This window comes from Patella vulgata, chromosome 3, assembly GCF_932274485.2.
Source record: "Patella vulgata chromosome 3, xgPatVulg1.2, whole genome shotgun sequence".
NCBI classification, from domain to species: Eukaryota; Metazoa; Mollusca; class Gastropoda; family Patellidae; genus Patella; species Patella vulgata.
The window spans coordinates 21149182-21176253 of NC_065881.2; the positions used below are offsets into that span (position 1 = coordinate 21149182).

Here is a 27072-nt window from a genome sequence, read left to right on the forward strand (position 1 = left end):
TGTGCTTAACTTGACAGAGTTGACATTTAGCTTCAAGATTATTCGAAAATGCATGGGCAATATGAGAGTGACTGACACACCTTCTGTTTCTCTTGTAGGAGTGCATTGTTAAAATTATTTTTTCTAGCAAGGAGAATCATAACACCTATATATGTATATGGCAAGTCTCAGAATTTTGTAAGCGGTATATCTGGAGTTCCTGGTAAAAAACTGGTCATTTCTTTCATTGATGATTTTGGTATTGGATCAACCGATTCCTGTTTTAATGATTACTTACAGATTGCTGGCAAAAAGTATGTAAACACACGAACACATACACATAGAACATTAGCTACATGTTGTATACATGGGACTAAAATCAAGTATTCAAACAGAAGTTTTGATACTGTGATAGGAATCACAATGATACATCTATATACAAATTAAAAACAAACAGTCTATAAAATTAAAAACAGAGCTAGAGAGGAAGAGACACAGTTTAATGTCAACTCGACAACTTCGGGACTAACATGGTATCATTTCATTTCAATAATTCATTTGTGGGTTGGGGTCTTTAGCTGCGGGAAGAAACAGAAGGAAACGATAGCTACAAGGTTAGGCATGGGACTCTGCTCTCCGTCATGATAATGTCATGTAGAAGTGTTATTAGATCGTAACCACATCACTTGACTCAATGACAGACTTTATGATCTAAAGTGCACATGTTAAACTATTAAACTCTTACGAGTATCAATGATGACCAATGCAAAAGAGACACAAAACAGCTTGTTTGTTCTTTTAAACACACCTTTATATTTACCATTTGTTATTATATGCAGATATTGTGGCAACAAGGCTCCAGCAGACATCATGCTTTCAACAGGCCTTGGTACTCAAGTACGCTTTGTTACTGGTCGAATAAACCAAAATGTAGGTTACACATTTACATATCAATATATAGGTAAGTACTGCTGAATATTAAGTACTGTTGGCAAGGAAGTTTCTAGTGATGATGCCATGAAAGTTCCCCAGAATTTTCCAGCCTGGTTTCCCCTTGTCAAGATAACGTGCTCGGCAAGAAAGTCTCTTATTTATATGGTACAAAAAAACTGTGTTCCCTTGTATATGTAGGCAGTCAGGTAAAAGAAGCTTGAGACATAATTACACTCAGCACACTGCATGGGGTAAGTCGGGTTGGGGTAAGTCGGGTTGGTGCACAAAAATAGGATATTAAACCCCATTTAATTTCATCTTTGCAAAAAGTTTTCTTTGCGCGAGAACTGCAATGTTTTCATGTGGTCTAACAAGATGTCTTGCTCTTGGCACTTTACATTCAATCATGGAAACATCACAATTTTGTAGAGAAATTTGTTAGATTTCAGGCATACACACATTTTCCTGTTCTCTATATGATTACATGGTGTATCTTCTGTTGATGTCAGTTTACTCAGAATTTTCCATATATTTTATATAGATGATATACCAGATAACAATCCTTGTAAAAATGGAGGAACTCGCACTTCAAGTGAAACCTGTACTTGTAGGACTGGATTTCTAGGACCTACTTGCCAAAGTGAGTACCATAAACACAATTTTAAATTCTGCACATAAAGATATTGCCATAAAATACATTTCTTGTTTGTGGACACTCTACACACTACACCCTTGTTATTACATACTTTTACACTATTTGCATATGAGGAGCAACTATTTTGTCTGGCAATTTTAGTTCAGTTTTCACGAAAGTCAAACTCAATCATTATTAGAATGTAACAGTGATATACTAATGTCCAAAAGAAAGTATACACTGTGCATTTCGTCCTGCTTCAAACAAAGTCGTTTTTCCATTGTATGCGGTATTTGGGTACGATGTCAATAATTTGTTGTTCTATTTATTTACTGAGAAATATTGAGTTTGGACGAATGAGACATGTGCAGTGTAGTTTTATCACATTTTATTGATTCAAACAAAACTTAGTCATATTTTTAGTGTGTATACTTTCTTTTGGACATTAGTATATTTTGAAAAGTTTTTAAAATGAGATAAAAATTGTGATCTTTAGAGGGACCACACGCTAAATGAGGGATGTTATGAAAATTAGATGAAAATTGTGACCTCTTAGAGTGTCCACAAATCAAAAATATTGTTTTTCGTACAATCAGGGACCATAATCCATGAAGTTACTGTCCAATACATGCCAATATGGAAAAGAACCAATATTTTTTGAAGATAAAACCTATATTTCTAGTTTTGTTAAAATTGTTACTTGTAGAGTGTCCATAAACAAATTGTGGACGGACAGTTACAGGCACAATGTGGGCGTATAAAAAGCATTTAAATATATCAAAATCAAATTACAATTGTGACTTGTAAAGTGTCCATAAACAAATTGTGGATGGACAGAGGCGACGATAATATACCGTAATACGTCTATATGAAAATGTGGGCGTATAAAAAATGTTTAAATATATCACCATTACATCATAATGACGGTTGAGTTCAAATTTCGTGGAATTGGACCAAAACTGTCTTACGAAAAGGTCGCTCCACATTCACAAAAAGTGTAAACGTATGTGATACCCACATTGTGGAACCTGATTTATATATCAAAGATCTCGGTTCCTTTGATATTTGGACATATCAGACTGAAACTCCCTCAATTATGGTCCCTAACTGTACGGAAAATTTGGTTTTTAGCTTGCGAACCTTCTAGAGGTCACAATATTTATCAGATTTTGTTGAAACGCAAGATATATGTTTATATCCCAAAGATCTTGGTCATCTTCGATACTGGTGCGCATTGAACGGTAACTTCTTGGATTATGGCCCCTGATTGTAGCTTGTTCTCTGTCCATCGCTTGCAAAATGTGGGCATATGTTGCTTGTTTTTGCTACCGGGAGCTGCCGTGGCTCAGTAAGGTGCTGGCTCATCACTCACTCACAGGTCCCAGCTTTGATCCCATTGTTGGCTGAGAAAGTTGCCCCTTGTCATGGTGCAGGATGAAGAGTCTGGCAAGAAACATCGTCCAGTTCAGATAGAACACAAAAAAAAATGTCATTGTTGGAATTCAATTGCTGTCTGGGCAAAACTACCTACATGTTGATTATTAATTGGTGCAGGTGTTTTAATCCATTCTAAATCACGGCCATCTGATGGCCTAGAGACTTTATTATGGACTTGTAATGAAATAACCTAAGTATTAATTTAAATAAAATTTAAAACCACAAATAAAGATATGTAATATGCAGATTTAGCTCATACTGAGGATGTTATTGGTTAGTATATGACAAATATAATGAATTATTATTGTTACAGATACACCATTAATAACATCACCTGGAATTAACAAGAAACAGGAAACAACTTTCAACCTACTCGGATCTCCAGGAAAAGAGCTTGTTCTTGCGTTTAATGATTATTTTAGAACTCCGGGTAGAAATAGTATAGATTGTAGCAAAGATTATGTGGAGATTGGAAACAACAGGTAGCAGATTTCGTTTTATTTCCTATCAAACCCACATTCCATCATCCACCAATATAGACACATCCTCTCATCTTGCCATTTGGTTCTACTAAATCTATATCACAAGAAATTACATTTGTTTCAGATTTCATTCGCAACTTCTAGATGAATTCATGGCACTAGTTCCCTCTTTGTATACTCATTTCACACCTGTGGTTCTGAGAAACTGCCTGTGCCCTTCAACTGTCACACCGCTAAGCTTGTGAGCTAAACTAGGTGGAAAAGAAGATCATTTCTGGGCTTTGGTGGTCTAGGGTAATACTTCCAAGAAGAGAGCCAGGGCCTATTTTCACTGGACACGAAAGGACATTGCTCAGGCCAGTGCAGCTGACATGATTAGCACTCACTTTAAAAGCTATACTGGGGGTGTATATGGGATGAACCAAGAAAAATGATCTTAGGCAGATCTTCTGGACCAGCCTTCACCTATTAGCATCACTGATATTTGTCAGCAGCTAACTAATTGCAGATATAAGTCAGAATGTCATGCTATGCAAATGCTATGAATTTGATCTCACATGCATGATTAGATATATATCCCAATTAGTAGTCTACATTAAAAGTGCATATACTTTTGTGTTGGTCCATCAATCATAGTAAATGTTATTTGTTTTTGTATTGATATTTTCATATTCTCTTAACTGGCACAAGGAAACATTGAAATTAAATTTTTTACTATCTTGATTAAAAACATATAAATACATATTACAGTCTTCTCAATCAGTCCAGTAGATAAAATTATGTGATACAAAATGTTTGACCTAAGTTGAAAATGGCAACCAAAATCTGCCTCACTAGTATTGCAAAAACATATGGAGAATTTTACAGGGCAGAATAAATCTAATCTTTATATTTCGTGACCACTACAATAATGGGTTTTATTTCAGATATTGTGGAAATAGGGCGGCCCCGTCACCAATTACAATACCTACAGGTAGAGGAACAACAGTAGTTTTTAAATGTAGCGGTGAAATATCGTACAGGACTAAACTGAGTCACGTTTATACAGGTAATACAAATATCATCAGTGAGACATTGTGAGAGATACTAGCTCTATTCACATTGGTATTAAACATATTGTACAGTCACTGTTTTATTGACGAAACTGTTAGCAACGTGTGACATCTTAATAGACAAACTGACACTGGAATTTGCCTATATTGCAGGGCATTTTTCTGGCTTCAAATGTTATATGATTAGTCCGGGGTCACGATGGCTAAGTGGGTAAGACATTGGCTTGATAGCCTGGAGGTTGGGTGTTTGATCCCTGCGTGGTCTCCCCCCCCCCCCCAGTCTTGTCAGTGATGCAGGACGGAGGGCCTGACAAGTACAGCTGTCTAAACATTCGGATGGGAGAAAAAATCGAGGTCCCATGTACACATAAAAGATTCTTGACAGTTGGAATTTGATGTAAGAGTAGGCTGTAGTGCCGCTGTCTGGGCAAAATTTCCCTCTTAGCACACTATATGCCGTATGCCCGTCATCATTAGCCCAGTTCGGAGTAGGACGTTAAACCCCATTTCATTTCATTTATATGATTGACTAATCAGCCCCCTAGACTGTCAGATGGCTTGGATATCATGTGGATTAGACAATACCCGGCATATCTGTGTTAAACCTTTATATGACCAGATAAGCAAAGATTTTCTGAAAATGCATGACGTCGCTCATGGAGATTGACAATTTCAAAGGACTGATAATATAGTTAAACAAAGTGTTCTTTTCTTATATATTAAAAAGTCTTATTTGGATTAATAAAAGTAATACAATACTGATACAAATTTAATTGCATCTACTGTCTAAAACAGGATAAAGGTAGCCATTCATAACTTATTTCAGTAAATATTGCATGTTGCCTTTCTAAGCTTTCTTTCATTTTTTTCAGAAACGTAATCAGTATAAGAGAAATCTGCTGCTAAACATAATACATGGAATTACTGTGTGTATTTTTAATGATTCTGGAAATGAAATATACTCAGGAATTGTCATCGGAATAGTTGTTTTAACAAAAAAGAAATAATTCCTACTTTTACAGACATCTAAAACAATGGTATATTAATCTGTGACCAACAAATAAATAGAGTATATGCAACTTTGTCTTCATTCTATACAGCAATTCTTCTTTTAAGTGCCTGCCAATGTGTACACAGGTTTTGTTTTTTGGTGCCACTCAAATGACAGAAGCTGTTCCTTCTCAAGGGAAACCATGGTGAAAAATCCCAAGGAATTTTCTTGACCAACACCAGGATTGAACCACGGACATCATAAGCTGTGTCATTGAGTCAAGTGGCATGATTTACATTACAATGAGTAGGGTTACCTTCTCCCTTGAGTGGGATAAACACCATTTCTGTTGCTCTCTCTTTTATCCACACATATTCACTATAAAAAAAACCCAAATAAAAATTCATACATTATAAAAGTGATTGATTACACCTGGTCCCCTGCTTTCTGAAAACTGTTTAGTTAGATAGTAGTTAGACAGCCTGGTTTAAATAGCGTTCATTGTCTTAGGTCTCGGTGTTCATGACAAACATGATTATCATTCATACGGCCACAGACAATTACAGGATATTAAAGATCCCGAAATCAACAGAACCAACATGGGGCTCAGATGCCGAAACTAATTTTAATAATTGGACCAATATGTCTTTTGATAAGACTGATTGTTATTATATATGGATGCATGGCTTGGGCATCTGTATTTGCCCATTATTCAAGAATATTGGCCTTTATTTGGTGGTTTCTTTAACTGGATCTCTGTCCGCTAGATTCCTCTGGTGGGTGGTAACTAAGTAGAATTTGTTAATATTGTCCACGATTATATTTACCAGGTCAGAGCCATTCTCCTTTTGGTAATTGAGCAACAACTTCTATTCTATCGTGTGAAATGGATATTTGTACTTCCACAATTTCATGTGGATGTATACTGCCGTCACCCCTTTCCGTATGTCTACAGGTCACAATTTTTAGTCGATTTTGACGAAAGTTAAAATACATGTTTATATCCCATAGACCTGGGTTCATTTTGATAGTGGAAAGTAACTACTTCATGGATTATGGCCCCTGATTGCCCGAAAAAACATCTTTTTTATACGCCCAACGTGTCTGTCCGATCAGATCACGTTTGTTTTTATCTGATTTTGCTGAAGCTTAAAATGTATGTTTTTGTCCCAAAGATCTTGGTTCCTTTCAATATTTATGCATATCGGACCGTAACTTCATCAATTATGGCCCCTGATTGTAGGAAAAATCACGTTTTTAGCTTGCGTATCCTGTAGAGGTCACAATTTTTATAAGATTTTGTTGAAACTTAAGATATAAGTTTATATCCCAAAGATCTTGGTTCCTTTTGATATTGGCATTCATGTATGCGACGGTAACTTCATGGAATATGGCCTCTTGACCTGATTGAACAAAAAATCAAATTTTAGCTTGTGGACCCTGTGGAAAATTATGTAATAAGCAGGTATACCAAGCTTGTTCACCCACTAACTAGAGACCACAATTTTTTTCTGATTCAGATGAAACTTGACGTATTCTTGGATGTGGTGTGCGTCCTACCTTCCGTTCTAGAGCTATCCCACCTGCCACTTACGCAAAATCTGAAACATGCAAAAAGTTTGTGGACCCACCAGATGCCACAATTTTTGTTCGATTCAGATAAAACTTAAAACATGCATTCAAAATCAAAAGATCTCAGAAGAATTTGATTTTGGTGTAAATCTGACCCGAGTTATTCTCACTTTTCAGAAAACTTTGTGAATGTGATAAAGGCTGTATTTTTTAACAGGTTTTTTTATTTGAAGCATGCATTGGGGTCTTAACAGGTCAAACCTGAGCAGTAATCAGTGTTCCATGACCTTTTGTTCTAGAGTTATGTCCCCTTCACTGAAATCTTTCCGAATGTCATACAGGAGATTCAACCAATCCTTTTCAGATTTTGTGTGAAGCATTAAGTTCATGGGAGACCTGGACCTTATTGATATTCAGCATTCCACAAATTTCAGTTGCAGAGTTATCTACTCCCCACCCCTGTTAAAAAACCTTCTGAATGTGATAGAGGCAACGATTTTTAAAGGATTTATTTCAAATTTGGAGTGTAGCATTAGGGTCATGAAAACCTTATGAATGTGATATCATATAGGTTACAGTTTTTAACAGGCTTATTTCTAATCCGATTTGAAGCATTGGAACAATGAGAGGAAGACCCCTATTTTCCAGTTCTCTGTCCATCTATTGCAAAATGGGGTGTATCTTGCATGACAACTGCTAGTTTTAAAATTAAAGATGCAGTATGTAAGATTTAGATAAGCTGGTTGTTCTTGCTATAATAATATACACAACAGGAAAAGATATGCAACACCCCAAATTGAATAGCCTACAACAGTACTAGTGGATAATCAGATGCTATGCTGGCTGTTTTACGTTTTGAAAGTTATTCAATCTTCCTAAAGTGGCTCAAGGAAATGCTAATCTGACAATGAAAGATAACTAAATTTTAAGTAGAGGATTTAATGTTATTCTTTTGAGTTCAAAAATAGAAGTGGAAAATAGTTGAAACTGGTACAGGTTCTGCCACCTTCCGTTCCATTATTACCCTCTAGAGGTTATAGTTTTTAACCAATTTTTTTTCCAATTTTGTGTGCCGCACCTTAATTAAAATCGCTGGTTTTTAAATCAGAAAATAACTGTGACCTATAGAGGGACCACAAGCTTAAAACGCAATTTTTCATACAATCAAAGGCCATAATTCGGGAAGTTACGATCCGACATGCGCGAATCAAGATCTTTGGGTTATAAACATGTATATTTCAAGTTTCGTCAAAATCGGGTGAAAATTATGACCACTAGAAGTCAACATCCTTGAAATACCATATTTTTACACTATTAGCTTACGAGGGGCGGTCATTTTGTCCGGCAGATTTGGTCCGATTTTCACGAAATTCGAACTCAACCATCATTAGGGTTTAACGGTGATATATTCAAACAGTTTTTTTTTTAATTGGATAAAAATCAGTTTAAAAGTGTGATTTCTAGTGTCCACAACCTTGATATACCATATTTTTACACTATTAGCTTACGACGGGCGGCTGTTTTGTCCGGCAGTTTTGGTCTGATTTTCACGAAACTCGAACACAATCGTCATTGAGGTTTAACGTTGATATATTCAAACGTGTTTTTTTTTTTAAATCGGAATAAAATTGTAACCTCCATACACAAGCTAAAAAAAACGTGTTTTTTCGTACAATCAAGGACAATATTTCAGGAAGTTACTGTCCGGTATTCGCGAATATCGAAAGGAACCATGTCTTTGGGTTATAAACTTACATTTGAACAAAATCAGATAAAAATTGTGACCTCTATAGGGTCCACAAGCTAAAAACGTGATTTTTCGTACAATCAGCGGCCATAATCCATGAAGTTACGGTCCGATACATGCCAATTTCGAAAGGACCAGAGATCTTAGGGAGATAAACCTTTATCACCCAATAATACATTCTACAGTAGATATCGTTTGTGTGATATAATTCATAATCTACTGCGATATCTCATTAGGAAATATCACTTTACATGAATTTGATTAGCCAGTTGAAAAGGAACTACTTTTTTTTATTTTCAAAGAACAGTTCATTTCTTATTAAAAGTAACTTTTTTTAATATTAAAAATGAACTATTGTTATTCAATTGACCTTGATGGAAACACTGGGTCAATATAAAGGACTTTGCAATGGTTGAATTGCTGTCAAAAAATGATGTATCTCTACGCCATAATGTTCAGTAAAAGTTAAATCTACAGCAAAGAATTATATTTATCTATTTGTGCATGTAAGAAGGGATTGGGTGATAAATAAAATCTCCTACTCGTCTTTTTTGATATCAAAAAATATCAACACTCGTTGATAAAGTAAAAAAAAAAATCGACAGATCAGCCTCGTTTTTTGTTATTTTATCAACTTGTGTTGATATTTTTTGATATCAAAAAAGACTGGTAGGAGATTCTCTATATATTTCAAGTTTCGTTGAAATCGGATAAAAATTGTGATCTGTAGAGTATCCACAAACAATTGTGGACGGACGGACAGGGGTGACGACAATATACGTCCACATGAAAATGTGGGCGTATAAAAATAAGTGTAGAATGGACAACAGTTAGGACTGTCCACATAATAATTGATTAGAAATTACAATAATTCTTTTAAAAAGGAAATAAAAATCACTTTATATTCACCCATATATTACATTAATATATGCACTTTTATACCCATTATTATCTCATATTTTAATGTTCCAAAGAATAGTCCATTAAAATAATTAATCGATTATCCCAGAAATCACCACATGCTAGTTATTAATAAAATATTAAGTGATGGATAATGGCCTCAGACTGTCCATTATGTAAATAGAAAGAACCACTGAGGGGCGTTAGCCCCGAAGTTTTTCTTTGTATTTACATAATGGACAGTCGACTGAGGCTATTATCAAACTTAAAACATAGTACCATAGAGATACAAATAATGGATAGTTTTCTAAAACAACATGCCATAAAATAATGGATATATTCTTAAAACAACATGCACATGCCCATGAATGCATGTGACAAAACACTCCAGTCATACAATGCAAGCATACACAGACAGTCCAAAATATTCTACACGTAAACCACATGTTTACAACGGTTTAATCTCACTGTGCCCCCCAATCAACTGGTGTTATAGGGTAGTGGTGTGAAAATTTAAGTAAACAAAGGATTATAGACTGTATCCGTATTAGTACGGGGGGTTGGATGGCTGAATGGTTAGCGTGCGCGCGCTGTATCATAAAGTCTGTCATTGAGTCAACTGGCGTGGTTTCGAATCCCCGGTTGTACGTGACAAGGAGTAGGGTCGCCTGTCCAACCTCGTGGGTTTCCTCCCACTGCTAAAGACCCCTACGCGCAAGCGAATTATTGAAATAAAATTAAAACCATATGTTAGTCCCGAAATGACCTAGTTTGTGTCGAGTGGACGTTAAACCCCATTTCTCTCTCTCTCTCTCTCCTTATTAGTACTGTTCACCTAGATAAAATTTAATTATTTTAATGATTAAAATATATAAGTTATAGTTCACGTGTCATCGGTTAACGAGTATCTTAAATATTATTCACCTACCTTTCATTCAGACAGTACTCATAAATCAATCAAATATATGATTAGAAACTCACTATCATTATATAAGGATAGTTGCCCCCCACCCCCCAATTACATTATATCTTTTAAAACAGCTCAAGTTCGCATACGGTTTATTCCTAATTCTCAAGGAGGTCAAAATTTAGTTAATTTGGGGTATAAGTACAGACTAAAAAATACGAACCCAATAGCACCCATTGGCGATGTTGCAAAACGACTTGTCCCGCAACGATCAACACATCAAATGGTATGGTAAGAAGCTACGGTCAGAACCACAACCATCCATCCGAGGAGAATGCTATTAGAGTACAAGTAAAATGAAGAAGACCGGAACAAGCCACCCAAATATATTTAAATTTATAAACATTGTGTTAAAAGAGCAGACTTTTACTGAAAATACAATAGTTCAATTGGAAAACGATTGCCTCCTAAAAGGCGAATATATATAATAGTGGAAAAATCTATTAATGATCTAAAAATCGAACTGTTAAATGGAGTAAAAAGTGCAATTGAATATACTGACGCCATATCACATTTAGTAGGGTTATGATTTATGTTTGATACATGTATTTGTTGTTACTTTTATCACCATTGTATTCGATAATCCCCTTGCTTGATTAATCCCCCCATGAGAACAATAGCAGGGGGCACAGTGAGATGTCCCCTTTACAACACAGTCGAAAACAAATATTAATAATGAGAATATATGTGATAAGCATTTGGATACTGATTACATTGGTAATGTACTCGATATGGAAGATAATAGCCGTTAAAGTTGTGATGTTCTTGATATGGGGGATAATAGCCGTCAAAGTTATGACGGAAAGGCTGCTCACGAGAATGATTTAGATATTGATAATTTTCTTAATACTGTGGTTAATATGGAGGGTTCTAGCCGTCCCAATTTTGATTTAAAATTTAATATATACTCTGATATAAGTGACAGGACACAGGATCAAAGGCACAAACCAATTCACGAAATTCAAACCCAACTGTCATTATGGTGTAACGGTGATATATTTGAATGTTTTTTTTTATAATCGGATAAAATTTGTGACCTGCATAGGTTCCACAAGCTCAAAACACTTCTTTTTTGTTCAATCCGGTGCCATAATCCAGGAAGTTACGGTCCGATATGCGCCAATATTGCAAGGAATCGAGATCTTTGGGTTATAAATACACATGTTCAGTTTCATCAATTGGGCTAATAATTGTGACCCCTAGTTTGTACAGTCAGTGGCCATAATCCATGAAGTTACGGTCCTATACAAGCCAATATCGAAAGGAACCAAGATGTTTGGGATATACCTATATTTAAAGTTATGACCTGTAGATTGTCCACAAAGAAGGTGTGAAAATGTGGGCGTATAGAAACGTATCATCGATCTAGTGCCAAACGTACTATTAAACGGATAAGTGACATATAACGGACGGATTTAAGTGGAATTCTTTATGTAGACAAACACGTGAAATCAACATTCGGTCATGTGACATTTCGGTAACTATGAGGTTTTAAAGTAATTTCATTTTCTGTAATTTAATTTGTTCAGAGAATAAATTATCCCAAAATACATGTTCATTTTTCAGATACGTGTCCAATATTGGTATTTTCTTAAACAATCGTCAATTATTTATAAAATTGTCCATTATTTATTGAAAAACTGTCCATTATTTATTGAAAATAATGGACAGTTTTATAAATAATAGACGATTGTTTAAGAAAAGCGTACATTCTCCTATATAATGGTTAAAAACATCAAAGGGTGACGTCATATCTATGTTTTAAATGTAAAGGGTAGCTACTTTTTGTACTTCTATTTTTTATATTTGCTCAAGATAAAAAAAACCAAACATTCATGAATATCTAACCATGTATTATATGTCAAGGCCGCCCTAAATCCACTGAACCATGACGATAGGCTTGGTTTTTTGATCATCATAGTATATATATAGAATGTGTCTCGTTTATCCGTAGGGTAAATTGTTTATCACTGAAATAGTGAAATAAAGAGATCGCCTTTAGTGATTATAGAATTAATTAATTATCGAGGAGGCAATGCACAAACGAATACAATTAACTATAAGCAGTTTTAGATGCCAGCATGGTTGAGATTTGTTGGTGAGCGGAATGTTTTTACTCATAGTAAAGTAAGTATTAAATTACCACAAGGGCTGAATGTACCGCTATATGAGTCTATTATTAGTAGAAAGCGGTAAATATTTCGTGTACTAAATGTTATGGAGGTTATAGTAAAAAAAACCTCGCTTGCTATTTATTTCAAGACGGTGGCTCAAAATATAAGCTTATTTTATCCATTTTCCTGGCAAGAGCTATAGTCTCTCCGATGGGACTGAAAACTGATGTCCCGTGTACACATTGGCGTGCACGTTAAAGACCCCTTGGCAGTTGAATTCGATCTAAGAGTAGGTCGGGCAAAATTTCTCTCATAGCACATTGTATATGGCGCTTGCTGGTGTTCATTAGACAAGTCGTGGTAGGACGAAAACACGAATTTATTTATATCTACCAGTTTTGCCTGAATTGTATCCTTAAGTTCGTTTTCCGTAAATTGTTCCGTGCTGATCCATATTTTTTTTCCGAGAGACTGCGGGAATTAGAATATAACTCTGCGTATAAGGATCATGGACTTTATGGAACCCGGGGCATCAAAACCACACTAAGACGGGAATGATAAGTGTCTCCTTGCTGCCATTTTATTCAGTCACGAAGAAGGAATAAATGTCGCCATACAACGAACAGTCGTCAAATATCATCCGATCTGGTTGTATGGATTAGTTGTATCGTGCAAACGCCGCTTTACCTGTGGCGTCTTGTCATAGGGAGATGCTTATTGTAGGCCGGTTGGGGGGGGGGGGGGTATCCAAAATCCACAATGGTGGCTTTTTATAATTAATGAGTATTTTCGGGGAATACTAACCCTAATCCTCTTTAGAGAGGTAAATTCAATCCAAGTTTAGTCTTCTAAAAACGTTAGGGTTAGTATTCCCAAAATACGGTTTCATATTTTGGTCAAGGGTCACGCGAGTTGTAATCGGGGCTTGCCCCTTAACCTTGTACTTTTAAGTCTATATCAGAGTACGTAAACTTCTCATTTAATTTGTTAATAAAATGATATTTAAATTAACAAAATACTTTTTTAGTTAACTTTTTTAGTATTTGAAATGACAAAATGATAGATTATTTAAAATAAAATTGTTTTGTAAAAGTAGAGTTATTGATATGGCAATATTTACCATGCTAGGGCCAGTCTCCTTTCGGTAATTGAACAAAAACTTCTATTACCGTTTAAAATTAATTTCTATATTTCCATATTTGGACGTAGGCGTGTTATGCCGATGTCCGCTCGTAGAGATGTTATGATAATGTTTACACACGACTACACACATCAAACATGTTTTTGAGTATTCGGGAATACGACGGAAGATGTTAGGAGTGGGCGGGAATTTCAGATCAAAAACCCTGTCCTCTCACATTTAAAGTAGCAATATTGCTATTGATTTATAAAAAAACAAGCCCATTTTGTAGTCACAACATACTATGTTACGGTTGTCTACAAACTTATTGAATCTTACAAACCTTCGCATTTCTCAAATACACAATGTTTGAAAACTTAGATACACTATGTAAGATATAGATAAAGAGCTGGTCGTTCTTGCTATAATAGTTCAAAAATAGATAATGCAAAATGAATATATTTAAAATTTCATTCAAATTACTTTATTCTGAGCGAATATATTAGCCTTTGCAGGTTTGACAGATGTGTGCACAGATTGTAACCGCGGTACTGGTTGTTCGAAGCCTAGCCTCGCTTCACCATTTTAAGATTAAATTATTAAAAGGTTGAACCATCGGACCTATCGATGATAAGTTAAGGTCTGGATAAGTTAATTAATGTCTAATTAATAATTTAGATAAAATTTCAGGCTTAAAGAAAGACCTGCAATAGGCAGATTTAGCTCTTGCATAGGCCCTAGTATAGTGTATGTTTAAATTCGCTGCCAATCAAAATAACGTGTAGCATGCCATGTTTTAGTGAGATAAGAAATGGCCATATTTCGAGAATACAAGTATTATATCTGTTAAAGATATCTTCCCACGTACAAACTGGGTGAATTGATGATATATTTGGAATACAAACTTATTCAAACTCATTATCTATCAAAAAATTTGCTTCAAATCCTTCTCAAAACATTGTATTCGCGAGGGAATACCCCTGCTATAAAAAATCTATTAAAAGAAGCCATGTTTGTGTCATGTGACTTGGCTGACACGGTATCTAGCAACGGAGAATTCAATGCACATACAAGACGATTTTGTCTTTAATCGCTGTCCATTTATCATATATAGGCTATCAAAGCCTAAGTAATTACCGGATTATCCACTGCCCACGTCATTTTTCCATAGTTTTTATCTCAGAAACTGTTGTACGTTTAAGCCCACCATCAAGTTTATCAACACTGCCCCAAGCGCTCACTAACGTTGAGAGATCAGACATTCATTGCGTCCAACCTTTGACGTCACTCGATCAGACATCCCTAATCGTCGGGTTTGCTGTTAGGTTAACCCTTAGATTTTTGTCCTGTATCCGCTCCATGGGTGTTTTTCAGGAAATCCGTTATTTTTCTAGTAAGATTGGCTGTTTCTACTTTCCATACATACCAAAATTGCCATACTGGAAAAAAAATACCCGATAAATGCTTCTGTAGGAAAGTATCTTTAAAATATTCAAATGAATATTCATATTCAATAGAAGGCTAGTTGATAACAACGTATTATTGCGACTGACAAACATATACTGTCATTGGGGAGGGGAGGGGGGCGGTTACATCTTAAAGTCTGTCATTGAGTCAACTGGCGTGGTTTCGATTACCCCGTTTTCCTCCCACTGCCAAAGACTCCTACGCGCAAGAACATTATTGAAATAAAATTGAACAATATGTTAGTCCAAAAATGACCTGGATTGTGTCGAGTGAACCCCTCTCTCGCTCTCTCTCTCTCTCTCTCTCTCCCTCTCTCTCTCTCTCGTGTCACTTTAATGTTCTGTCACATGGTGTGAATTTAATTACACTAAATTAATGGATTCCGGTTATCTTTCCTGTATCTCACACTCGTCATGTTATTGTCCTATTTAGATTTTGTGTTGAGATATAGCTGTATGTGCTTTATTTAATCAAGGGGATAATGGATGTTATGCATGTATTGGTTGTATAGCCTTTAATTAGAAAATGAAATGATATGGTGTTTAACATACTACCTGTTCTGCACCGACTAATGAAGGTGGACGTAAACCTACACCATACAGTGTGCAACGACATAAATTACGCGCACGCCAATGTGTACACGATACCTCGGTTTTTCGTCCAACCCGAACGACTAGACGCTGTGCTACACCACTGACAAGGAGAAACCATGCTGGAAATTCTCGAGGAACTTTCGCGGTCTGGTTAGTGAGCCAGGGCCTTACTCACTGATCTACCGCGACTTCTCTTTTGTTAGGGTTATTTAAAGCGATAATAAAATGTATTAAAATAAAGCCTTAAAATAGATGGTATCTATAAACAGTTCTACCTTGTTAAAGAATAATCCTATTAATCCTATAATTCACTATTGCCCGTTGAGAAATTGGCAAAAATATCATTTTCAACTTCAAATTCAAACGTTTGAAGATAGCTATTCCACAGGGGAATAGAAAAACAAGGGAGGTAATTGTGTTATTATTTCCGGGGTGAATGATTTTTAAGTGTGAGAATGATACCTATGATCGTATAATAGTGAGTTGACAACCTATTGAGCAAAAGACAAAGAAATAATTATGTTTTGACTTTCTTAGAAAATATGAAATTCTCGCTTTAAAGTCTCAATACCACTCTTGCTGTAACTGAATAATATGTCCCAATCTTTATTCTGGTCAACAAATTGTACTATTTTAGAATATTTCAATTAATTGATGACACAAATTTCATCTTAACACACCTTATTTAAAAATTTTGAAAAATTCAACATGGTTTGAAACGTCTAACGTAAACCTTTTCAAATGAAACTTCGATTTAAAAATATTTTCGAACCCTCTGGACAAGTAAAATAGGATGTAATGGATAATTTACACAACAGGTAGGACACTTAAACATTTATTTTCTGGAGCTTTCAAGCCAGCAAGAGTTTTATTGTCCCTTTAATAATCACGTGTTTGGTGTGTTATATGCATCGCTTGTAACCTTTCCGAACAGGTCATTTTACACTTTAAACTTACTTTAAAGCTGCTGGTCGTTATTTGACGGATTTTAAATCCTTTACAAATTACAATATTGTGAAAGTTAAATCTCTATGATGAATACCAGTCCAAAATAGTTCAATTCCATTTAGTATTTACAATGATGAATTAAAAATGTGTATTGGGTAAGATATTCTTTAATCCGACTGAATCTAAGACGAGGGATTATCTACCGTTGGTATTTTTTTATTATTATTTGTCCTAATAAAATATTAAACATTAATTAAGTACATTTTAGCGTAGGTTAAGCCACAAAAAATTAGATGTTATCTGAAAAATACAAATGACGCTCAGCAGCTTTAAAGAAAATCTTGAAAACATTGACGGGAAGTTGGTATTTTTAAACGTTTAAACCCCCAAGCCCCCACAATCATTTTGATCGGAAAAAAATCCTTAATTTAATTGAAGAAAGACGTACCAGACTGTAATGCTATTCAGACATATAGATAAGATCTTATGCAAATAAAGTATAAATTTATCAAATTCATACCGGCAGTTTGGATAAGAGGATTTTATCCACGCACGACCAGTTCCTTTGTGTAGAACGATATGAACAAACTACCGTTCGTTTATCTAATATGTGCTTTGCCGGGTGTCAGGTGTGTTTAGTCTTACTAGAACACTCGATACTGTATTTCTCAAGTGAGGAGTTAATGTATGAGTTTTGACACGTGAAATACCTTGTAGGAAGTAGATAGAACGATTCTAAAAACACATGTACGCGTTTTGCCAGTGAAAAAGTCAGTCTAATGCAAATGTAATGGGACCGTTTCCATGTAACCAGCCATAACGCGTACTCTTTTGTTCTTCTTAGTGTTTAATGTCCGCTTCCACCGAAGGTGATATCGCAGACAAGTCCTATTTTTCATTTTTATTATCTTAGCGCACGCTAAACCAGAGGAAACCAGAGTACCCGGAGTAAACCCACGAGGTTGAGAAGGCACATACGCTCACACCGGGGATCGAAACCACAGCCGCATGCCAGAGGTGACCGACCACTAGGCCATCCCAACCCCCCTTATAAAGCATACATGGAAACGGGCTTTATATAGCACTGTTACCACGTTGTTTCCGAACTTATTAAATTAAGATTGAGTTAAGATAACTTCATTGAGATTTATTAGACATAGATAATTTAACACATATTTACAAGAAAGAGAGAGAGACCCGATTTGTTCTAAATCATAGCTCAGTAGCTCACTTTAATTCGATATACAGTTCTACAAAATATATAATAAACAATTATGACACATGACAATTAAAATATAAAAAAATGCTTTTAAGTTGAGATCTAAAACAATAGTTTGTTTGTAAAGTCTGAATTAAATCTGACGTAATATAGCTATTGGTTGGATTAATAAATTTAGACAATAAAGTTCTGTAGCACAAGGGCTGGTTGACATTGGATTAGTAAAGAGTTTTACTCTATATATTTTTATCAGGACAATATGTCACCCAAGCCAATGTCTGATTAATTCAACGCGTATTTAACAGGAGAAATAATTAGGTGAAAAAAACCCCATACATTTAAAATAAACAACATTAATATTGGCAAAAATATTTTTACCACAATTGAAATGGGGTTTAACGTCTTACTGTTCTGCACCGTCTGGATGGGTTAATGAAGCCGGACATTGCCTGACATCGGTGCTATGGTCTAATCTTATTTAATTTCCAGCTGTCTTTTATGTGTTCTTCTTTGATTGGAATTTAGTAATTGAACATATTAACACAAGGTACAATTTTATGGATACACAATCACTGAGTTTAATACTAAGCGACGTTTCGACGAGGATACTCTCGTCTTTATCAAGAAACTACGCTTGGTATTAAACTCAGTAATTGTGTATCCATAAAATTGTACCTTGTGTCTTTTATGTGGTTTACACCGGACCAACTAGACTTTTTCCTTCAACAGACCTTCGGTACTGTGGCGGGGGTTATCCTGGAAAATCTCAATAGAACATCTTTCGGCCAACACCGGTGTTTAGTCTCATCCGAACGACTAGATTGTTTTCCATCCCAGGCTCTCGGTACTGTATAATCATTGACATGCGGCGGGGCTATCCTGGAATATCTCCAGCACCTCTTTCGGCCAACACCGGGATCGAACCCGGGAACTCATTGTTAGTGAGCCAACGCCATACCCACCGTGCTCACGTTATTACAAAAATGCCGTTTAAGGCGTTACATGGTGGCATGGGTTCCCGAATCTATGTGAAAGCTGTTCTCTTACCCAATCGAGTAAACTATGAACATTTTTAAAATATTTTGAAAATATATATTTTAGGATTTGAAGACACCTTTTGTTATGGATGTATAGCTGTTCACATGGGAAATCCAAGCATTTATTGGGAACTTTAACTGTAACCTAGACACCTGAAGATGCCATTTACCAAGATGGCGAGAATAGTTTTAGTGCTACTATTTCTTATGTATACCATTGACGAATGCGCTACTCAGGAGTTTACTAGCCCGGCGTTTACTAGCCCCTTTCAGTCGGTAAGAGGTAAATATCAAGATTTTAACTCAAAAGTGATGGATTTACAAGGTCAATACTGTGGTAGAGTTTGTGATAAGAAATTTCAATTCAGAGAGGGAAATGATAGATGTGCTCCATGTTTCTGTGACGTCGATTGTTATTATTATAATGACTGTTGTCCAGATAAACTGCTCTTTAACAAGAATCTAAGCGACGTAACTCCCAGGAAGCATGGATGTAGAAAAATCGTGTATAGTTCAACCCCAGAGTTTTCAAAAGTCATTGATGATTGTCCTAAATTCTACAGCAACCAGGAAACGACATCAAACTGCTATAATAATGATTCTTTACACTGGAAATATATTAATCCAGTTACAGATCAGAATACGAAACTAACCTACCGAAACAAATATTGCGCCATTTGTAATAATGCCTCAGATACTGTTAGGTGGTTAACGGAAACCAGTTGTCGAGACGACAGTGCCTATGGAAACTTAGTGAATACAGAGGAGATTTACTTTTCTGTTTTAAACAGTAATGTATGTTCACTGTCCTTTAAGTCTAGCACCGCGGGGTTTCCAGAAAAGAGAGCCTGTTCTACCACAACGCCACCAGTTTATACTAAATGTAACGAAACGGGACGATGGATATTCTACGATCAAGACGTGGAAACTGCGTGTCTTTTGTACACTAACGTCGTCATGGGAAAATACGGAAATTTATTCTGTCGACTGTGTAATGAGCGGATTACTTGGCAAAATCTCGAGATGGAGCCCCAAGAGAGGGTCGAATTTGGAAGACTGAGCCTGGCCACGTTGTTGAATCTTGGAGATGAAGGAGACTCAACGAGAACAAGATCAAGATCCTCAGTTCCAGATAAAGAATGTGGTGTGGATGAAGTGATGGATCCCAAATCGGTAAATATATATATACTGACATCATACACGGTCCTGGTCAAACTTTGTTATCAAATCCCTTTTCTCAATACTAACCTTGCATATATATATATAGTAAAAGGTTATAGTTAAAGCTACTCTCAGGTGTTAGATATTAGAAATAAGGTTGTTTTAGGAAAGAAAACTAGGTTTTTGCGAGTACTTTCCGCTTTATTAAGTTTCTTCAGGCAAATTTTACCAATTCCAACAATTGATGTGGAGTAATAAAGTCATGGTTACAACAATGAACTATAATGGATATAATAATATGCACGATATAATTTAAAATTAATTTTTTTAAAACCAAAATTAAGACAACTACAACACCTTGAATTGAGCAATGGTTTGAATTTTTCAATAAAATATAAGTCCCTTGCTTCTAATAGGTCGTTGTTTTTGCTGTTTAATTGATATAACGGAAAGACATTAAAATTGCATTTGCCACAAACATCGAGGTATCGGCTCAGGGGTATCATCCTGTATAGCGGATTAAGAATATGTTGTCGATAGAGGTTCATTCTTAATCTTTGCATATTTATGGTCTTTCCGATATATCTACCCTTACAGACCGGACAAATTATAACATATATAATGTCATCGGATTTAATTTATAAGTCACTGGTTGTTTTACATGAAATGTAAAATTGTCCGTAATATTTATGGATGAACCTTCAATTATGATTGAACACGTTTTACATTTGGATTCATACACTTTTTAACGGTAGGTGTGATTTTAGTTGATTCGAATTTTGATGAGATTAGTAATTTTTTGCGAGTACGTTCTGCTTTATTAAGCTTATTCAGGCAAAGTAAAATTGAAGTATTTGAGGAAAAAAAAATTAATTCAATTTCTGACTAGTACTTTATTGTGTTAAAACGAATCGGCAGGCCATTTTATTGTGTTTCTATGCTATTACAATAGCTGGGACAATGTATAGTCGTTCGGATGGGACGAAAATGAAGTTCCCGTGTACACATTGGCGTGCACGTAAAAGATCTCTTCTCGGTTGGAATTCGATACAAGAGTAAGAAGTAGCGCCGCTTTCCGGGCAAAATTTCCCTCATAGCACACTGTATGGCATATATCCGTCTTCATCAGCCCATTTGGAGCAGGACAGTAGGACGTTAAACCCCATTTCATTTCATTCCTATTGAACAATGGAAGCCTTTTGCGACCATGCTATAATATCGCCTTTGACAATCCTCACGTTCTCACCCCCTCGCTCTCGGAAGCCCAATTCATAGGCATGTTCGCTGACTACCACCAACAGCACAGTATACCCCATATTCCTGAAGCAACGACCGCGAGTTTTACAACATCTAGCCGTTGCTCCAATACTCAACAATTCCCGAACTTTTGCGCTAGTTGTGTTTACACGTGACTAATTAGCATTGTCCAATCAGAGGTCGTGGCACATTACACACTGTAAACAAATATGGCGGCCTCCATAGAAAAAGAAATAGACAAGTTTACAGCCTATGTTGATCAGCCATGATTTCCAGCAACCTTGACATTGGTCGAACCTTGAACTTTGCAACTCGATTGTCACATGTAGACATTTTAGCTAGAAGCGCGAGACTTGATAATCGTAACGATATTTTTAAAGAAGGATTCTGATAGGATCACAAGCTGGGCTTATACCCAATCGAAATTAGTGCTAAAATATGCGGGGTATTACGTGAAGGACTTGATAAGATATACGTAGTTAAGGCGAGATCAAACCTTCTATTGAAGATGAGTATACCCAAAACCACACAAATCACCCAAATCCATAATAATCCAATAATATTCCAACTAAAATCACATTAAAAGCATCACTATAACTATGTCGTTATTTTAACGTTTCTGGTGACAATGTAATTTTTTTTATTAAAACTATAGTTTTTATAGACACAATCTTTTTTTGACCGAGATTATTTAAACTACGGCATAGTTTATAAAGCAGGCTACTTTTATGCTATGTAGTGTATGAGGGAAATTAAAAAATATGTGTTAAGATTCAAAAGATCTTGGATGTGTTTGATTTTGATGCGCATCGGACCTTTCGTTCTGGAGTTATGGCCCTTCCTTTTACGCAAAATGTTATTTTTCAAATGTGGTCTGAAGCATTGTGGTTAATATTCAGCATTCTACGCCCCATTTCCAAACTTTTTGTGAACACGATATAGGCTAGTGTTTTCGATGGATTTGTTTCAAATCCGACGTTAGGCAAAGTGTTATGAAAGGACGCCCAGAAGAGCCCCCCCCCCTCCCGAGTTTTCAGCATAGTTTTGCACGCTTGTGTGTACGATAGAAATCAGATATCATGAAGGCATCATGTATCCTCATCAAATGTGGTCAGCGTTCAAGTTTACCGTTTGGATAATCTACTGTTGAGGCATAGCTATTATGTAGGTGTATTTCCACGTGGCTGCCATTTGTTTAAAGAGAAGGGCATTGCCATTTTCACCCATTCTTATTAGTTTTATGTAGAATCATACAGCATAACTCTAAAATATCATCAAACCGAAAAGATGCACCACACAGACATTGTAAGAAATGTATGGGCAGATATGTCCCAACGTTTGTAAACACTTCATATGGATTATACCCCATTTGACCTGAGTAGTCAGATAGAGTTAATTCAGAGAGAAATAATTTTAAAGAATCCAAACGGTTTACGATGGTTAAAGTGAGGGGGGGGGGAGATGCATTATGTAAGATTTGGATAACTTTGTTCTTTATTTTATTCAACTTTTTAAAACTACTTTATGAATTTTTTATTTTTCATTTTCAGTGCGATTGTCGAGAAAAGATATGTTCTGATGGAGAAGTTCTGGAAAATGGTACATGTCGATCCATATTTCTAAAATCTAATAACATTGGGTATAATATATGTATTCATTTGAAAGGAACTTTTAACATGCGCGGTCAAAATGTTAGTCCGGAAAACATCTTAGTAAAATACAGAAACGAAAATTTTGTGTCTTTTGACTCTGATACAGACACGGTTGTGGATCAAAGTTTCACACCCGTTTTAGTGATTCGCTGCGGAGAGGAGTTGGTGCATATTGAAGCTGATATATACGTGAAATTACTTTTTGAAAGTCCAGTGAACTCCGACGATAAACAAATTGAACTTTTGAAAACTGTTCACAATTTTGGGCCTGAATCATCAACAAATGGATTTAGTATGGAAACCACCCTGGGAAACATTTGTCACAAACCTCAACCTGAAGTTCAAACTTTTCCCGTGAAATCTAATTGTTCTTTAATAAAACCAGTTGTTCTTTTTGAGGCCATACGCATTAGAGATGAAGTCGCAGACATTCTGCCTAGTATCCAATTCCTTCAACTAAATAAACTGATGACGTGTGTCCATGTTTCACTGAATTCAACGGAAGTTGCGCATAACCTCACCGACAACTCTCTGACGTTATTACGTAATAATCTAACATTAACAGAGGGCGAATATAAATCGCGCGATGAACAATTTCTCGTGTGTTTGGATGATTACCTCAACGGCACTTCTGTAGATTATTGTAAACCAATTATTGGTAACCAGACAGCAGCTTGGACGCCATTAGGCATAACTTCCGTCGTATGCACGTGTATTTCGTTGTTGTTCCTCATTATAACTTTCATTTTTTATTGCGTTATTAAAAGCTTACGAAATGTGGTCGGGGTCAATGTAATGGGATTGATAGTGACTCTGATATTTGCTCAGGTCTTCTACGAGTTCGGATTAGAAATGACAGATTACCATAACCTTTGTCAAGCCATGGGCATCCTTATTCACTATTTTTGGTTATCGGCCATATTTTGGATGAATGCTTGCACTTTGGTTTTATTTCTGAAACTATCTTTCCCACTAGAATCTCGCGGTTTTACTACAGGGCAGATATTTAGAAGATCCTGTGTCTATTCAACTCTATCGCCATTAATAATTGTGGGTATTACCCTTGGGATAAACTATGGTATGGATGGTAATTCTGGTTATGGAGGAGCCCATAGTTGTTATATAAGAAGCGTCAATGAAAGACGATTTGCCTTTGCCTTACCACTAGGACTCTTGGTTCTAATCAACATCGTTTTGTTCAGCTACACATTTATTAAAATCAGAGCCACGCAGATGGAATCGGCCATCAACAGAGAAAATAAAATTAATATTGTAGCGTGTTTAAAACTCTCTGTTATTACAGGAGCTTCGTGGATTTTCGCTTTCGTGTATGAAGCAACCGGCGCCATTGTGTTTGCTTATCTTTTCACCATTCTTGTTGGCGCTCTTGGCCTCGTTTTGTTTATCGCTTTCATTGTAAACAAACGAGTTTGCCAGATCTGCGTAGAGAAAGTTCGTGGAAGCGATTACAGTCAATCATCAAGCGCTTCTAAACAGAAGAAATATTTAGTAAAGTCATCCGGTGAAAGTCCACTTCCGAGCCTCTCAAAGGCCAGATCGGTTAGCGACCCAGAAAGTGAGGCCAGTATCAAGACGAGAATGACTAAAGGTGAAACTGAAGAGAACCAATTTTAAGACGTGCACAGACTAAAACTGGGCATCGTTGTCAATCAATGTTCCCGTGATACACTGGAAATATATAGTATATATAGCAACGTCGTGATAGGCTACACTGGAAATATATAGTGTATATAGCAACGTCGTGTCAGATTCTTGGAAACCCAACTTAGAGAACTATATAACGAGGCCATTGTTTTCCCAGACTCTCTGAACAGGTGAACACTCATCAACCTAGATTGTTCAAATATTACAGAATATTGTTAAACTCCTATATAGTATGGAATATTTTTATTAGTGGCATTTATTAATTGAACTGGAATATACAAGACACAATTCCATGGAATACAATTAGCGACGTTTCGACTGTATTTCTCCAGTTTTCATCACTGTAATATAAAAATATTAGGTATCGCTGTCTATTAGTGAAACCCAAATACAGTCGGTGGTCTGGATGGTTATATGAGCTTTATATACACGTGCACCATATTATCAATAGTGGTATTTGATAGAAATCGAGACTACTGACCACGACTATAGACCAAATGAAAATTAATATTTGATTCTTTATGTTTGAGCAGATAGCAGTTTGTTGCCAAACGGTAAATAGAAGAAACGTTACCCGCCTCAACTGAGTGTCTAAATAAGCGGGATGCATATAATATGCACGCGTTGGTGAAATAAACCAATATTATAACCATGTTTTTATTTATTTTTCTTATATGAATCTCATTAAAATGGATAATACGTCGAAATTAAATAGTGCGGCATTGATTTTAGTTAAAAGCTGGCGTTTATGTGGGGAGGGCCAGGCCCCACAAGTGTGAAGAGGCACAAAATGCAATCTTATAATACCCGTAATTAAATAATATACCCCAACTTTTATCAGATTTATATTTCTACTCAAATATAGCTGACAACATTAAAAGACGTTATTTTTTACTTGTTACATCATTTATTCGTTACAATTACTTAATATATTTCATTTAATTGCAATTTACTGAAACTTAGTAAAATAGGCTGAAATTATGACTATTCGTGAGGCGGACACCCATCGTGTCATTGTCCCGGGCGCTGCTAACCCTTGTTACGTTGTTACGCCACTGGAAGAATATTTTGTGTTTTATCTGTTATAAAGACTGCTTATTATTTTATTTCGTATATTTGCCATCCAAATGTACATAATCATAATATATTTAAATATACAGCACCTTTTTTTATTTCTAATTTTTTTAGATATTTTATGAGAGTTCTATTCTACACTGTTTTACACTTTTTATCAATGTTTCTTTATTATGTTTTTTTTTCTTCTTTGTGATTTTTTTTCAAAGAAATAAATTCCTTTACCTATCTTAGATTCTTGTCAATTTACTAAAATAACTGAGAATATTTTGTGATGATTTTCATCCGATAGTTTTGTGAAACGCTGCACAGGACCGGTGCCCCGTTTCTCGAAATCTTTACTAAAGACAAAATCCAAATTTTAGTAGATACTTCACATTTGATTGGCTAAGCACTAAAATTAATCTAATATTATCCAATCAAATTACTAAAATTTGGATTTTATCTTAGTTAAAATTTCGTGAAACAGGCCCCAGATTTGAGATGGATGTCGACGTTCCGGTCGAAAGCGCCAAATTGTCCCCAGATGCTACTTATTAACTTATCTTTTCATTTTTGATAGGTTATCTCCCGGGATAACCCCACCTTTGCCCCCCACCCTTGCCCCTCGCCCTGCCTCAAGGATGATTTTCATCCCATAGTTTTGTGAAACGCTGCTTAGGATCAGATTTGAGATGGATGTCGACGTTCCGGGGGAAAGCGCCAAATTGTCCGCAGATGCTACTTATTAACTTAGCTTTTCCTTTTTGATAGGTTATCTCCTGGGATAATCCCGCCTTTGCCCCCATCCTTGCCCCTCGCCCTGCCTCAAGGAAATTCCGGTGCCCCTGGATCATGGATGATTCAAATTACTTTCTAATCATATCAACGTGACGCTTATTTTACACTCAAAACTATCTTTAAAGCCGCTGATCATCATATTTAATCTTTTTTAGTGGGGTGGGGGTGGAGATTTTTGAGAGATTTGCAAACTAAACTACCATATTGTGAAAGAAAATTGAATTTCTAAACTAAATATTAGTTAAAGATGGTTCAATTCATAATATTATGATGAATTGAAAATGTCGCAAC

At 35.9% G+C, this 27072-nt stretch overlaps 3 protein-coding genes and 1 long non-coding RNA gene across 6 annotated transcripts in view; 2 read left to right on the forward strand and 2 right to left on the reverse strand.

Annotated features, from left to right (window-relative positions):
- Positions 1-5554, forward strand: part of LOC126816278 (fibropellin-1) — a 39365-nt gene extending 33811 nt beyond the window's left edge. For both annotated transcript variants that reach the window (XM_050542578.2, XM_050542580.2), the window contains 6 exons: positions 128-293; positions 819-940; positions 1454-1552; positions 3297-3465; positions 4392-4513; positions 5390-5554. In XM_050542578.2, coding sequence (XP_050398535.1) covers positions 128-293; positions 819-940; positions 1454-1552; positions 3297-3465; positions 4392-4513; positions 5390-5397 — 686 coding nt within the window. In that variant the 3' untranslated portion in view covers positions 5398-5554. The remainder of the gene's footprint in view (positions 1-127; positions 294-818; positions 941-1453; positions 1553-3296; positions 3466-4391; positions 4514-5389) is intronic.
- LOC126815727 (nibrin) overlaps positions 1-27072 on the reverse strand; it is a 417793-nt gene that overhangs the window by 116812 nt on the left and 273909 nt on the right. The gene's annotated exons all lie outside the window — the stretch shown is intronic.
- On the reverse strand, positions 5439-10720 carry LOC126816299 (uncharacterized). The gene is made up of 2 exons (XR_007678298.1): positions 10656-10720; positions 5439-5886 (listed from the first exon to the last, which is right to left on the reverse strand). It is a non-coding gene; the product is annotated as an uncharacterized LOC126816299 (long non-coding RNA).
- Positions 12635-26231, forward strand: LOC126816277 (uncharacterized). The gene is made up of 3 exons (XM_050542575.2): positions 12635-12821; positions 19257-20365; positions 23161-26231. Exons 2-3 carry the CDS (start codon positions 19352-19354, stop codon positions 24895-24897), a joined length of 2751 nt encoding a protein of 916 aa, XP_050398532.1. The 5' UTR covers positions 12635-12821; positions 19257-19351; the 3' UTR covers positions 24898-26231.